The 15627-nt window shown below is 39.3% G+C and overlaps 3 protein-coding genes across 4 annotated transcripts; 1 reads left to right on the top strand and 2 right to left on the bottom strand.

Moving 5' to 3' along the window:
- Positions 1 to 353: 353 nt before the first annotated feature.
- Positions 354 to 1991, bottom strand: LOC105380727 (sorting nexin-16). Of its 2 annotated transcripts, none has more exons than XM_011550325.3 (2): positions 1607 to 1991; positions 354 to 1413 (listed from the first exon to the last, which is right to left on the bottom strand). In XM_011550325.3, exon 2 carries the CDS (start codon positions 1373 to 1375, stop codon positions 479 to 481), a length of 897 nt encoding a protein of 298 aa, XP_011548627.3. In that variant the 5' UTR covers positions 1376 to 1413; positions 1607 to 1991; the 3' UTR covers positions 354 to 478. The 2 variants fall into 2 exon arrangements, with proteins under 2 accessions (XP_011548627.3, XP_048480046.1); XM_048624089.1 differs by having other exon boundaries at positions 1603 to 1989.
- A 258-nt stretch (positions 1992 to 2249) lies between these two features.
- Positions 2250 to 3259, top strand: LOC105380728 (WD repeat domain-containing protein 83). Its single transcript, XM_011550326.3, has one exon. It carries the CDS (start codon positions 2336 to 2338, stop codon positions 3239 to 3241), a length of 906 nt encoding a protein of 301 aa, XP_011548628.3. The 5' UTR covers positions 2250 to 2335; the 3' UTR covers positions 3242 to 3259.
- Positions 3260 to 4536: 1277 nt separating this feature from the next.
- On the bottom strand, positions 4537 to 15506 carry LOC105398286 (zinc finger protein 879). The gene is made up of 12 exons (XM_048624250.1): positions 15227 to 15506; positions 14561 to 14668; positions 13879 to 14128; positions 12933 to 13177; positions 11908 to 11996; positions 11431 to 11553; positions 10892 to 10999; positions 8847 to 8953; positions 8231 to 8342; positions 7642 to 7753; positions 5231 to 5335; positions 4537 to 4727 (listed from the first exon to the last, which is right to left on the bottom strand). The coding sequence occupies exons 1-12, from the start codon at positions 15398 to 15400 to the stop codon at positions 4566 to 4568; spliced, it is 1695 nt and encodes a 564-aa protein (XP_048480207.1). The 5' UTR covers positions 15401 to 15506; the 3' UTR covers positions 4537 to 4565.
- Positions 15507 to 15627: the final 121 nt, after the last annotated feature.

The raw sequence follows: 15627 nt of genomic DNA, 5'->3' as shown, positions 1-15627 counted from the left end.
TTCAGTTTCGGGCTTAGATATACCATGCTGCACATGTAGGTTTCGGCTTAGTATACCAATTTTGCAACACCCTGTATTTACACAAATCACTCAGGCACTTAACTAACAACTTTTATAAAAACATTACATATTACATAGGTATATCACAATCAGAGTAAAACTCCGACTCACAAAATATCATTGTATTTAATTTGTTTTGTATATAATAAGCTCGTTTTCTTACGACCTCCTGTTATTAAAACCTATACAGGCTATTCATTAGTTAATATAGAATATGCGTTGTATGTATGGACTTATGGCTTATGTTATTTCTTGAAATAAATTTTTGCTTGTACAATACATCAAAACAAAGACTTTTGTATAATTTTCTCTAGGTATACATACCATAACACCATCTAGAAACCTGTTTTGTGTTTGTCGTGTTGGTTATAATTTTAAAGATATAAGACTTTGAACCATATTTACCTTATTAGTTAAATTAAACTGACTGAGCTCCAATTTTTGTACTACAGTTTGAACAACCAGCCACCTGGGCCTCCAACCGAGCGAGTTGTGTCTGCAAATGCGTGATGGTTGCGTCTCTCTGCTTGACCTGTTGCTTAAGAGAGCTGATTGAGTCCTCGAGTGCTCCATATACGGCCTGGACCTCAGGTTGGTAGCTGTACACTTGCGGTGGCTCGTCCAAGCAGAAAAACTCCCTGACAACGGGATGATTCGGTAGCTTCTTCACTATTGCATTAACAAAGACTTGCAGACCTCTCACTCTGTCATCTAAGAATTGAGGGTCAAAGTTGTCTCGGAACCATCGCTTTCCAGGTAGAGGTAATGTTATATTCAGCTGCTCCGATTTCAGTCTTGAGTAAAGGCGTACAAAGTCAGTGTATCTACGGAATACTAGCCAAGAGTGGTCCCGTTTATTGTCTTCCACTTTGAGCTTGTAAATGGTGAATCGTGCCCGTTCCTCCATGACTTCGTAACCTACAATGGGGATTTGAAATGTTTCATACTTCTTGGTTGCTTTGCGAGTGATGTCTAGATTACTTAAGCTATTTTGTACTCTGTTCAAGTTCCTTTCTTCTTCAATAAATGATGTGTCATTGATATTTCCCATGCTCTTGTGATGGTTTCTGCGTATGATTTTCTGCGGTATCCTTTGAGGTCCATCGAGTATCTCATTGTCTGATGCTGCTGATTCATTGTAGTTTGCAGAGTAGATTGAGTTGAATCGTGATATGGTGTCTGCGTTATGAGGATGACGTGGAGGTGGGCTGTGCTCGTCACTCGAAGTTGAGTGGATGTCATTGTTCATTGTATCTCTAAACGATTTGGTCTTGAGTTGGGAATTTATAGCCATTCTATTTTGTACTGTGTCCATTTTTGTACTGGTCCTCTTCCCCTGGTTACCATGTAGGTCTGGAAAGGTTAACTGACAAATTAGTATGATAAAATTTGTCAAACTATAGCTATGTAACATTTTTCCTACTAACAAACAAATGGTTATTTAATCGCCATTTCCATCTGATAATCTGGTTTATGCATAACACGGTAAATGTCAAGTTTAATTCAATTAAAGTGTAGTAACCTTCACCACAAAACGCTTACCTACTTATTTGTGTTGTGAACGTCCATTTAAACCCATTTTAGTGACGTAAACGCACGGGGCATAGGCCCAAGTGGTTTTCAAAGGCGTGCACCCAAGTAGAACGCGGTCAGCGAGCCTTATTTAGACAAACTCACTGTCGTTAGACTACAATAGAAAATACACTAACTTGTGACAAAGTAAGCACCATGAAAAGCAAATTTTGGATTACACAAAAGTTAGTGGTCAGTGTGTATGAAAAGATGTTTCTTTTTAAGTCACCTTCTTGAGGATATAATGATGTTGAGCCTAAGTTTATAGTTTGTAAGTTTTAGAAATAAATTATAAATAGAGTGACGATGTGGGAAACACAAACAAAACTGTCAAAAACGAATGTCAATTAAAATTGGGTGACAGCACGAGCACTGTGACTGTCTGTGACAATGGTGACAAAAGATATCCTGATGCTCCATTGGCTCCAACTAAACTAAAAACTGAATTTTTTTCATTTAACAATTATATTATTTCGTAATTAAATGTATCAGAACAAAATTACTACTACATATATTATACGATAGGTACTAAATAACTTTATACGATACAGGCATTTCGGAAAATGGCAACTTGGACTTGGAATGGAACGGAGCACATCCGGCACACAGATCACTACTTAGAAAATGGTTATATATTTGACATTAACACTTTGTTTTGTTTACATCTTGCAAATTATAAATTCATCAATTTTTTGCCTCTAAAATGACAGAATTAACTAAAAAAGCCACACTAAAATGCAAACAGCAAGTGATACGAGCGGTCCGGTTCAACGTGGATGGCTCCTACTGCCTCACATGCGGTGCGGACAAGAAAATAAAACTTTGGAACCCGCACAAAGAAATACCCTTAAAAACTTACGGCGGCCACGCAAACGAGGTGCTAGACGCTGCGGGGTCCTGTGATAGCAGCCATATAGTGTCTTGTAGTTCAGATAAGTCTGTTATCCTGTGGGATGTCACCACAGGGCAGCCGTTACGGCGGTACCGAGGTCATGCTAGTTCGGTCACCTGTGTTACCTTCAATGAGGAGTCTTCTATGGCCGTGTCAGGGTCAGTTGACAACACTGTCGCCTTCTGGGACATCCTCAGCCGAAGACAGGAGCCAGTGCAGACGTTGAAAGATGCTAAAGACACAATATCATCCATAAAAGTTACCGACCATGAGATTCTAACCTGCTCTGTTGATTGCCATGCAAGGTTGTACGATTTGCGGATGGGGCAGATGACATCTGACTTTGTTGGTGATATAGTGACATACGGCAGCCTTACACACGACGGCCAGTGCTATGTGCTCAGTTGTTCTGATAGTACAGTAAAATTGTTTGACAAAGATTCGGGAGAGTTACTTAATACATTCAAAGGTCACGAAAGTAAGGACTTTTTGATAGAAAATGCAGTGAATGCCAAAGATAGTCATGTAATCTCCGGTTCTGCTACCGGTGAGGTTTGGTACTGGGACTTGATATCAAGTACTTGCACTCAAAAACTAGTGCATAGTAGAAATAAGCCTGTTGTGTCAATAAGTCATCATCCCACTGATAACTTCTTGCTAACTGCATGTCAAGATGAGGTGGTGATGTGGGGTGAAACTAATACTATGGAAGAATAAAAAATATATGGAGTTGAATTCAGTGGTTTTATTTGAGGAAGCAGTCTTTGTAGGAATATCTATTGTTTTTGGTATAAAATAACGATTTGTTCTAGTAACATGATTTCTTTTCAATGCTTGTAAAATTGTACACTATAATAATTATGTAGATTAGTTTGATTTCTGTGGCTTTGTATGAGTTTATTTATTAAAAAATTGCATGTACAGTAAGCTAGGTACCTAAACTAAGTTAAATCTACTTATACAAAATAACAATAAATACCTACCTAATTAAGAGAGTCAATTTTGAATACTGATATTATTTACATTATTTCAGTCATAAATTTTAAGTAGTATGCATTTCACTAACATTATAATTAATTAAATAAGTTATTTTATACATTCAAACTGTACAAAGTAAATTAAGGATGTAGTACTTATTACTTTTGCCATACAATATTGACTAATAAAATCAGGAACTTCTTAGTAAAAACAATCTGTATACCTCCTTGGAAAACGGAATAATTTAAACTGGCCATTACCATGTAGAGACCTGTACCTTTGGGAGAGGCCTACATCCAGCAGTGAACTGCTGCTATAGGCTGATGATGATACAGAATTTAGGAGTCCAAGGAGTTTCTTTTCTATGTATAAATGGGACATAAAGTCCTTGTCTAAATAGGCTGTATAGTAGGTCTATGAAATAGGTCCCCCTATTCCATGAAGGCTCCATAAGTTTCTTTTTCAGGATTGGAACTGGCCACTGGCCAGTGTTCCACCAAACCCTTGTTAGCACTTGACAGGGTTCACTGGCGCAAGAGCAACAGAAACCAATCTTACAGCCAATTCTGCCAATATCACTTACTAACAAAAACGCAACAGAAACCAATCTTCCAGCCAACACCGCTAGTGTCACGTGTACTCTAGAGCGGCTGGCGGCCGCGGCGGCTGGCGGCGCGCTTGTGTATGAGCTTGCAGTGCGTGTACAGCGCGGCGTTGTGCGCGAAGGTGGCGCCGCACACGGAGCAGCGCAGCGGCCGCTCGCCCGTGTGCGCGCCGTGCGCCAAGAGAGCTGCTTGTTCTTCTTTTCTAGTGTTACTGGCCAGTATTTTGCTTCTAATAGACCCAAAGAGGTTGCATTCTACAATATTTGATAAAAACGCAATGGAAATCAATGTTACAGCCAGTTTTTTAACTTCAGTGTCAATTCTGCCACTATCACCTATTGACAAAAACGCAATGGAAATCAATCTTACAGCCAGTTCTTTTTCAGATTCTGCCAATACCCCATATTCATAAAACGTAATGGTATTTTACAGCCAATCCCGCCAGTGTGACGTGTACTCTAGAGCGGCTGGCGGCCGCGGCGGCTGGCGGCGCGCTTGTGTATGAGCTTGCAGTGCGTGTACAGCGCGGCGTTGTGCGCGAAGGTGGCGCCGCACACGGAGCAGCGCAGCGGCCGCTCGCCCGTGTGCGTGCGGATGTGCGTGCGCAGGATCTGCGACGTCTGGAAGTTAAAAAAAATGTTAAATTGAGAAACGGTGAGTAAACGTGGATTTGGTATGGCGCGGAAGCCACGCCACCTAGCGGCAAGTAGCTGTACTAGCTCCACGCTATACAAATGCGTATTTTCTATTTCACTTCTCGATAGGTATTAAAACTCCCACTTGAGCGCCTGATCTATCTATTTGTTAGTTGTAGGTTCATTTTATTACTGTAAAGTTTCATGTAAACTGATAAAGAAAGTTATTTTACCCGTTTTGATTTGAAATAGAAAGGCACTGAGTTATTATTCTTCTTCATAGTGCATCACACACTCCAGGATTTGTCACCTTGGTAAAAGGATTAGCCAGTCAGATTAGTATTAGTCACCAACTGCCCAGGTTGCGCTGGGAGAATTTGAGGAACAGGTGATAGTTACATCCATCACTTGACGAGGCAACTTTCATGTAAACCATAATACAAGCTATTATAAACGCTTAATACAGTACAATAAGGTTCAACACTCACCGTGAACCCCTTCCCGCAGTACTGGCAGATCTTGTTCCGGGGCGGCAGCTTCTTCTCGTGCACGATCTCGTCGTGCTTCTTCATCAGCGCCGCCGTGCGGAAGAACTGGAGAGAGGATGGTTAGCGATAGAGATACGTGACCCAGTCGTAGAGCAAACTCTTTAATGCTAAAGGGCATAAGTAAAAAATATGGATTGAAGAATGTTTCATCTCTAGCTGAATAGACCGCTTACACTGTTATTAGTAATCTTACGGAATTCTGACAGTTATCAATTTTAGACAAATCAGAGATCACAAACCTTTTTGGGCTGGGCACTTTTTCAATACGAGTCTGGACATCTGAGACTATAATATATTTTTTTTAGTCCCTGTATCCATTTTATTAAGTGCGGCGCTCCAAATTAAAAGGGGATTTACCTACGGTGAGAAATAATTACCGTACCTACCTAAATATATTACAAACAGTGAAAAATACAATTAAAGATAATCTCAATTATCTTATATAATTATCGCTGTCGTAGAAAATATATCTAAAAACAACTAGTAATTATTTTTGAAACGGTAGCCGCGCCGATGTCAGGGCGATGTTGCGTTCGTATTTGAATAGAGGTAAAAAAAAGAGATGTCGCTCTATAAAATTGTATTGTGTGCACTGACTGGCTTGCGTGACGTCACAGCAAACTGTGAGTCTAAGCGGTGGAGGTACCAAATTAGCGATACAGGTGAAATTGTGTCAGCGACTCATCGCTGGGAGTAAGACAGCAGAACACGTTTACCGCATCGGTCATCGGTTCTTCGACAGATGTGACCAGCCCATTGCCACTTAAGCTTACTAACTCGGTGAGCTATGTCGGTATACATTGTACTTAAATTCAAAGAACTCATTGTTACCTACATGTCAGCGCCGAGATTCGAACCCGCATCTCTTGCTTGAGAAGCGGGCGCTTACCCGACTGAGCCAGTTGGACTCGCGCAGTGAGTGTTCCGTACAAGTACCTAAGTATACTTAATTACCTGAGGTAGTTTTCCTTTTAATTTCATCATAATTATGTACATCTATACGAAATATCAGCTTGATATCTTTACCCGTTTCCGAGAAAAAAGGTGGTGACAACAAAGTGTGATCTTATAAGGGTTCCTTTTTTTCCTTTTGAGGTACGGAACCCTCAAAAAGAATAGTGACAATCGGATCAATCGTTTCGGAGATATGCGTGGACAAACATACATACCAACAAGCATATAAACGTACATAGCTACATAAACATTTATAAAATTTTGAATATTTGTTTATTAGCCCTAATACTCGTATATTGTCATATGTCAATATGGTGCAGTTCCAATAATCTTACATACATACCGAACATATTATATGTAAGAACTTACCGAATAGACAATCTTTTTTTGAAATTGATAAAAAAGGTTTATTATCCCTGAATTTAGTAGGAAGTGATGCCATGCTAAAGAATAAAATAAAGCAATTAAAATTAATTCGATACATGGGTCGTGAGTCGTGATCCTACTTCATATTATAAATGCGAAAGTTTGTAAGTGTATAAGTGTATGTATGTATGTATGTATGTGTGTATGTTTGTTATTTCTTCACGTCAAAACGGCTAAACCGATTTTAATGAAATTTGGAATGAAGTTAGCTGACACCCTGGATTAACACATATGTTACTTTTTATCGCGGAATTCCCACGGGAAAACTTATTAAGGCGAAGCGAAGCTCGCGGGAACAGCTATTATATTGAAATATTTGTTATTTTTGTATTAGTTTACTTGAGCAAGTAAATATTTAGATTTATCTTTTTGTATAAAAATATTAAGAAAAAATTATTGCCCAGAAATGGATCGCAATTTTTCATTTTTTCGGTAAAGAACTTTTTTAGTAGCATCACTTATAAAATGTCAGAATTCTTTCCAATTAAAAATCAGAGATTAGGTAGCATATAAGTGGTTGGATGAGGCAGACGCATATGCCCAGTAGGTACTGAACAATTTTTATGTCATGAATAGTGAGTGGCTTCAAAGGAAGTCGCTTTTCAATCGTAATTTACGTGAAAATGTATACCTGTAGATTGTCCATACCGCCTATTATAACAAATATGCCAAACCATATACAAGAGTGAGTATACAAGTGAGGAGGCACTCAATTTTCAATCGTGCAGTGCCGTTATTGCTACTGACACCCCTTTCGGGTTATTATATCCTTTATGCACACCACAATTTATAATAGCAATAAAGTATTACTTCAGACTCCAGAGTCTCATTCTATATTTGCAAAAAGGTGACCCCGACATGATAGCGTTGTATTCCTATTGTTTGTATTTCGTCACCATAAAGGTTGACTGGAATAAATCGCGTTCTATCTGTATGCAATAAAGAGTTAAAATATGTAAATAATATCTCACCTCCATACACTTGGGGCACTGGTGCTTGAACATCTTGAGGTGCACCCACTCCACGTGCCGCTTCATGGACGCGTTCGTGATGAACTTGGCGCCGCACTCCTTGCACTCGTATCTGAGATATACAGGGTGTTAAAAAATCGACAGGTATAGTAAGCATTAGAAGAATCTTTGTCAGTCACACGGTGATAATTTTTTCGAGTTTATGTATTTTTAGATGGCACCTTTTTCGGCTTACTACCTACCAGTTTTGCACCACGTAGCAGAAACTATAGTTCAACTATCCAAGTAGAAAGAAAACCATCTTATCCATTGCATTATATCATATTATTATAGTCTATTTCATTTAAAAACGCTTCTGAAAAAATGACATACTTATGCAGCGTTCACATTATTTTAGAGAAACCTCACAGATACCTTTTCTGAAATCAGATAGTCTATAATGAGTCATTAAGCCGAACGTCCACCGCAGGCTAAACTAAGTTACTTTAGCTAAGCTCCCATAGTTGAGCCAGTTTCTAAACAGTAAGCTAAACTAACTCAGTTTAGCCGACGGTGGACGTTCGACGTGAATATTATAACAATAACTTACTTCTTAGAATCCTCAGTGATATGCTTAGAGTTGAGCCGCAGATGCGCCTTGTACGACCGCATCGAGTTGAACTGGATGTTGCACTCGATGCAGTACGCGTTGGTGGGCGCCGCTGTGAGATACAGGGGGTTCGTAATTAGTGTTATATACAGGGTGTTTAAAAAAGGGAAGTTACTTTGTTGTATGGCAATTTTGTCAAATAAAATTGAACTGCGTGTAAAAGGTGGCATAATTAGAGTGTAAGAGTGAGTAACTATTGTTAATTCTAATAAACGGATCGTCAAATGTGTATAAAATCTTTTTAAACTACTTAAAATACTCCCGGAAAAACAAATGCCGCTTTTTTGCTCGACTTGGTGGGGGCACTACCGTGCCCCCAGATAAAAACCTAAACAGTAAACAATGTCATAGCTACAACACTACCATACAGTGATTCTTATAAGTATAGCATTTCCCTAAGGACAGGACCAACCGCTCAAGAAAATGACACCCTCGCGCAGGTCCTAAAATCTCATCTCTTTGTCATAATTTGGAGCCAGCGCGCGGATGTCTAATTCTCTAACGGGCGCATCCTTCCTTTTGAAATAATTTATTCTATAATTCTATTCTGACTCACCGGTGGCATGCAGCGTGGACATGTGGTGCTCGAGGCCCGACTTGGTGTTGTAGGCCTTGTTGCACAGCGCACACACGTACTGCCGGTCCGACTTGCGGTGCACGGCGCTGCGAACATGTTACTGCACGTTTTACACTGATAGATAGATAAACTAGAGATTATACAGTATAACATACTAGTTTATGGGTGTAACGTACGAAAATTTAAAAATAGCCGCCTGGATGTTTTTAACAGCAAGCGGATTTCATCACGAACGTGATGCGTCATCAAATTCTCATGCTGTTAAAAATCACCTAAAGTAGAGATTTGGAGATTTCCCAGTATAATATACTAGTTTATGGGTGTCTGAACAGTGATCCAAGCCGCCCAATACAGCTATACACTACACACCGAGCGAAAATTCTACAATACAGCGCATTTTACAAAACAACGCCATCTATCGCTAGTTCCCGGTACTAATGTGCATCGCGCCATCTAGCGGTGGCGTGCGGCGTGGACATGTGGTGCTCGAGGCCGGACTTGGTGTTGTAGGCCTTGTTGCACAGCGCGCACACGTACTGGCGGTCCGACTTGCGGTGCACGGCGCTGCGAACATGTTACTGCACGTTTTACACTCAAGTTACATGATAAAGTAGAGAATTTCCAATGGAATATACCAGTTTATGAGTGAACAGTGATCCAAGCAGCCCGATACAGCTATCTACACACACAGAAGAAATTCAATGAAAGTCTACTTTAGTCTTCTCACTATTACTGTACAATAGTGAATGTTACTAGAATGTTAGTATAATATACTAGTTTATGGGTGTAGGCACATCTTAACGCGAAAATTCTATAATACTGGGACCACATTAACGCGAAATGCCAATAATTATCGCGATAAACGTTACAGCGCTTTTTACAAAATAACGCGCAACGCTATCTATCGGCAGCGTCCGGTACTAATCATCATCCCGCCATCTAGCGGTGGCATGCAGCGTGGACATGTGGTGCTCGAGGCCCGACTTGGTGTTGTAGGCCTTGTTGCACAGCGCACACACGTACTGGCGGTCCGACTTGCGGTGTACTGCACTGCGGACACATCACTGCACGTTTTACACTCAAGTTGTCATAATTTGTAAAGCCTGTTTTAACAGCTACAAAATGTAGGTACCAAGTTGACACAATATTGAAGTCCTGTTTAAGCTACCAAATTTATGGAATCAAGTATGGTTTGAGGTCAAAAACATTAAAATAAATACTAGTAACTATTCAGGTTACGAAAACTCTTGTCTTTCACTCCCTGTCCGGACTCCACTCCCACACCCTGCCATCTATCGAAAATGTATCGGTACTACTTCACTTCCTGCCATCTAGTTGCAGTATTCGGTACTACGTCAATACTCAAAATTCCATTTCACTGCCATCTAGCGGCAGTACCCAAGTATACTCGCAACAGTGTCTTGAGGTTGCTATCTATTTCAGCGCCATCTAGCGACTCAGTCCAGCCGGTACTACTTGACTCGCTGCCGTCTATCGGCAGTCTTTGGAACTTTTTCATTACATATTTTTACAAAATGAAAATTACCGCCATCTAGCGGCAGTTCCCGGTACTACTAAGTATACTTACAACAGATGCGTCTTCAAGTTGGCATTACTGGAGCAGAGCTTGCCGCACTTGGCGCACTGCAGGTCGGTGCGGTGCTTGTTACTCACATTCAACTACGCTATTTTACAATACAACGCACACCGCCATCTATCGGCTGTTTCCGGTACTACTGCACTTCCTGCTAAAACCCGTTTTAGCGCCATCTATCGGCAGTCTTTAGAACTTCTATGTAAGTACTTACAAAAGGTGTGTCTTCAGGTTGGCATTACTGGAGCAGAGCTTGCCGCACTCGGCGCACTGCAGGTCGGCTCGATGTTTGTTGCGACTCACATTCCGCTATTTTACAATACAACGCACACCGCCATCTATCGGCAGTAGCCGGAACTACTTCACTTCCTGCTAAAACCCGTTTTAGCGCCATCTAGCGGCAGCGGTTCGTACTACTAAGTATACTTACAACAGGTGTGTCTTCAGGTTGGCATTACTGGAGCAGAGCTTGCCGCACTCGGCGCACTGCAGGTCGGCTCGATGCTTGTTGCGGTGGTATGCGTACGCGCTGATTAGGCTGCGGGGTGAGAATTCATTGTGTCATGTTTTACACTCATACATTATAGGGGGTAAATACATAATTATGAGGTAAAACACACAAGAAACAACCAAGTGCGAGTTGGATTAGCACACGAAGGGTTTCGTATTGTTATCAATAGATAGAAGGTAAATACTTGGATAGTACTTGGACATTATTGCAAGTAACGTAAATTGGTTTTTGAATATCATTGTATGGAAATAATTATTTACAATGCGGATTGTTATGGATTATACTAAAAAATTATAATGCCATTTTTATGTTTTAGGTCTATAGCTACAGAGCCACAAGTGGTCCAAATGCAGTAAAAGAAACACTAATAAACTACAGACTGGCTCAAAAGGACTACATCTAAAGGCCGCAAAACCCTTAAAAAAAGTAAAAGAGATATCATTAATTATAAATCTCACTGTGTGGAGTAGTCGCAGTGTCGGCAGTTGTAAGTGACCCCGACGCTGCCGTGCGTGGTGTTGTAGTGCTGCATCACTGATAGAATCGTCGCGTAGCGCTTGCCGCAATCCTCGCAGTCGTATCTGTGGAGAAAAATATGGAGTTGTACAGTAATATTTTGACCTTAAAGTTGCTTCTGCGCAGTTCAAACTCAAGTTATAATATTGTAGGGATGACAGTGTTTAACTGACTGTGAATTTGGTTTTCTACAGGATATTCCAAGGTATGCCGAAACCTACGTGTTCAGCATGTTATATCTAAGCCCGTAAATAAAATTACAATGTTTGACATTCAAGAAAAAAACTATAATGTTTTAAATCGCGAATTTTGACATCCTTATTTTATTACCGGGCTTAGATATAACATGCTGCTCACGTAGGTTTCGCCTCAGTATACCCTTTTTGCAACACCCTGTATAGTAAAGTGTATAATCTGACCTGGTGTAGTGGTTCTTGACGTGCTTGCGGTGCGAGCTGCCGGCCGCGAGCACCGAGTGGCAGATGTGGCACGACGCGCCGCCCTTGTACTGAAATGACAGCAATTACATTAATTTGACATAGGCACCAAATGTCGGGACCTTTCAACCGAGGTTCGAGGTTCAAACCCCCTTTTTTTTCTATTCCTCATAGCAAATTTCTATGGTGAAGAAAAATTTTGTGAATCCTAATTAATATTACAAATGGGAAAGTAACTGTGTCTGTCTGTCTGTCTGTCTGTCTGTTACTCTTTCACACCAAAACTACTGAACGGATTTGAATGAAATTTGTTATACAGTTCAGTTCATTTCAGTTCAGTTTCTTTATTGCCATAAATTACATGTAGGTTGCTTAGATGTATGTACAAAACAGTATAAATTAGTTTCAATGTAATTTTACCGCTTAGGGTGTAGCACAATATATTATTTATATAACATAATTTGAAGACAAAGTTTGTAAATAAGTACATATGGTCTAGACCCTGAGAAAGAACATAGGCTACTTTTTATCCCGGAATTCCCACGGGAAAACTTTTTAAGGCGAAGCGAAGCTCGCGGGAACAGCTATTTGACATAAGCCCCGAAGGTCCAAGAGGTTCAAACCCCCGTCATTGAGTCCAGCCGCCGTTTTTTTTTATTCCTCATAGTGAATTTCTATGATGAAGAAAAATTGAATGTAAAATATAAAAATACTTGTTCAGACCTATTTTTCAATCATTTGTCGACTCTCTAAGTCACCCTCTCTTGGCTTACTATTTACTTTTAACACCCTGTACAATATAAACTAATCAATGTTAAAAAAATCCGACATTCAACACTAAAAGACGTATAACTTTTGGTCAAGCACTGCCTATCAGTCCTACAAGCAAAAAACAAAAAATCCAAAATTGCTTCTATCGTTTTGATCCTAAGCTACCACAAACAGATGCACACTCACAGATTTAAAACTTATAACACCCTTCATCGGGGGATAAAAATGTAACTCACAGTTTTATGCCTCTTCTCAATATGGTCCTTATAGTTCGGCTCATGGTCAAACCCGACTATACAGTTGAAGCACTTGTAAGGTAACTTCAGAAACGGTTCGTGCATCGCATCTCTAACCCTCTCTTGTTGCATTTCTTCTTCTGATAGCTTCACCATTTTGATTTTTCCCGCGAACTTCTTATAGAGGGGCTGGCGCGTCTGCCGGCGAGGTTTGAGAGGGGCGTCGTCTTCGTCGTCGTATACCGCTGTAATAATAATGTTTTTTATTGGCAACAAGCAAAGTAAACACAACATGTAAAAACCCTGACTGTCAAACTAGGTAAGAGCTCATTCACACGAAGACGAATCGTGATTTTTCACGAATCGTGTTTTTTCACGATTCGTTATTTTTTTTGACGGGAGCAATGCTTTTTATATACCCATGTTCACACGCTTCACGAATCGTGAAAAAAGACGTAGACGGATACGTCGGTCACTACGGTCATTAGAATTTATACCGAATCGTCAAAGACGTATCCCGTGTGAATGCGCCCTAACCTGTCATTTGAAAGATTCAGTTTTTGTAGTTTTGTTGCAAAGTTTCCTGAAGTAATTGAAATTATAATTATAATATGAAAGGGAAAAAGGTGTGTGGTAATATTAAATTAGGCACTACATACGTAAGTCATAATAATTATGTGTATTTCATTTTCAGTATTTTAGTTTTAATTATACAAAATAACAATTTCTTATTTAGAATCTCTAATTTTTTTGAAACTATAACATATCACTGGATTATTTAGAATATCATTGCATTTCACCTTTATATAAATATAAATACATAGTTACTGTATCTGTCCAGCTCTACAGTCTTTACTAAGTTGAATACTTAGATGCAATATTTGCAATTATCAATTTAGGAATTCCATGCTTCAGTCAATCTAAGTACAAACTTAAATCTACTCACGTTCCACTTTAGGTTTTGCTTTTAAAACAACTTTCTTTTTCTTCTTCACCGGGTTCTTATTCAGCCTTTTAAACAGTTTGCTTGGTTCCGGCTCAGGTTCCTCGTGTATCGTCACGATGGGTTCGGATATGTTGGACAACATGTTTGGGAGTTCTTTTTTTATGGAAACCTCATTTTCATCTATGTCCAAGTGCTGGATGTCGGTTATTTTGATAGAGGAGGGCAGCTGGTATGTTGGTATTAGGTGGGACTGGAACACAAGAATTAAGACTATTTATCACATATTATCTAATATTGTACATATTATCACAGTTACCAAAGACATTTAAACAAGACAGTGTATTATAGTGGGTCCTAAAGGCCATGATTGAGTAGTTTTCCAAGGCTTATGTTGCTTGTGTGCCAAACTCAGGGGGCTCACAGTTCTAGCAAAGTATTTTTAACCAACTTATTTAGTTTGTTGTTGTTACATGCTAAGAAAAAGATACTGCCACTTGTTTGATATTCTATTGTCATATTTAGTTTATTTATTTATTATAAAAACAATAATGCTTAACAGCTATGGGCAACATGGAATTATTGCTAGGTAGTACAAAAATTATGTAGGTATTTACAAAATAGAATACAATTAAAATTATAAAAAAAGAAACATAAAATACAACAAACATGTTAACATAGTTACCTCATGGTCTAGGATTCTTTTGCTCTCCAGCACTTGATTTCTGAATGTCTCTATCTTTTCCAGATGTCTGTGGCACGAGCTGCACACGAAATGATCTGTTATATCCATCTGAAAAAATGATTTAAACTCAATGATTTCAAAAGGAAGGATACGCCCTTCTGAACGTTTGTCTAAATAAAATGACACCAGCACGCTGGCCCTAATTCATACAAATTATGAAAGATTCATGAGATTTAGGGCCAATGCGAGAGTGTCATTTTCTAGAGAGGTTGGGCCTGTCCTTACACTAGTAATATATAAGTTAATGTTTAAACCAGGTATTGTTTATGCTTCCATTGCACATACTGTGGTATGTTCCATAGTACAAATTGTAATACATAACCGGTTCCTTATATGGACACTTATTAATCCTGTATTAAATAGAATATTATTTTAGCTGCACCCTGGGCAGTTTTCAATTAATCTGACTGGCTTATCATTTCACCACAGTCACAAACTTAATCCTGCTCTAGCATTTATCACTTGCAATATGCCTACTCTCCAGCAGTGGACGAATTAAGAATGACAACCATACACTTTACAGATTTTCAGGTATCAGCTGTGTATTATTAGGCTTACTTGGGAATCCAGAACCAGGATAAATTTACCGTAGTTGAGGATACATACCTTCAGTGGTCCCATCGACACTAGGAAATACGTATGTTTACAGTCCATTAGTTTAATAAGAGTGCCGTTTTTGGCCAAGCAACATAAACAGAATGGTGTTGTCGATTTTACAGTCTCCGTTATATCGTCTGATAGACCGAAATCACGTAGATTTAAAGATATAAAGTTAGTCATTGTGCAGCCAGCAGTTGCACCTCGGCTCGATACAGGAATATTGAGATAATTTAAATAAAATCAATGAAAATGTGAAAACTTTGCGAAAACTGTACGAGATTGGGGAAGTAGGTATCACAGATAACAATGCCACAGAATAGAATAAGTGAATTGACATTAGTAAATCAGTGGGTTATTATTATTCTGAGCTCACTATTATTTTCAATCAACGAAAAATGAAATATTTT

This window comes from Plutella xylostella, chromosome 11 (assembly GCF_932276165.1).
Source record: "Plutella xylostella chromosome 11, ilPluXylo3.1, whole genome shotgun sequence".
NCBI classification, from domain to species: domain Eukaryota; kingdom Metazoa; phylum Arthropoda; class Insecta; order Lepidoptera; family Plutellidae; genus Plutella; species Plutella xylostella.
This window is presented reverse-complemented; position numbering and strand designations above follow the sequence as displayed.

Bases quoted from the DNA above. Each gene is read 5' to 3' on its own strand.
- LOC105380728 (XM_011550326.3), top strand. From the start codon at position 2,336: ATGACAGAATTAACTAAAAAAGCCACACTAAAATGCAAACAGCAAGTG.
- LOC105380727 (XM_011550325.3), bottom strand. From the start codon at position 1,375: ATGGACACAGTACAAAATAGAATGGCTATAAATTCCCAACTCAAGACC.
- LOC105398286 (XM_048624250.1), bottom strand. From the start codon at position 15,400: ATGACTAACTTTATATCTTTAAATCTACGTGATTTCGGTCTATCAGAC. The intron at 14,669-15,226 runs GTATGTATCCTC...TCATTTTTTCAG, and splicing joins TGTCGATGGGACCACTGAAG to ATGGATATAACAGATCATTT. The intron at 13,178-13,878 runs GTGAGTAGATTT...TTATTATTACAG, and splicing joins AGCAAAACCTAAAGTGGAAC to CGGTATACGACGACGAAGAC.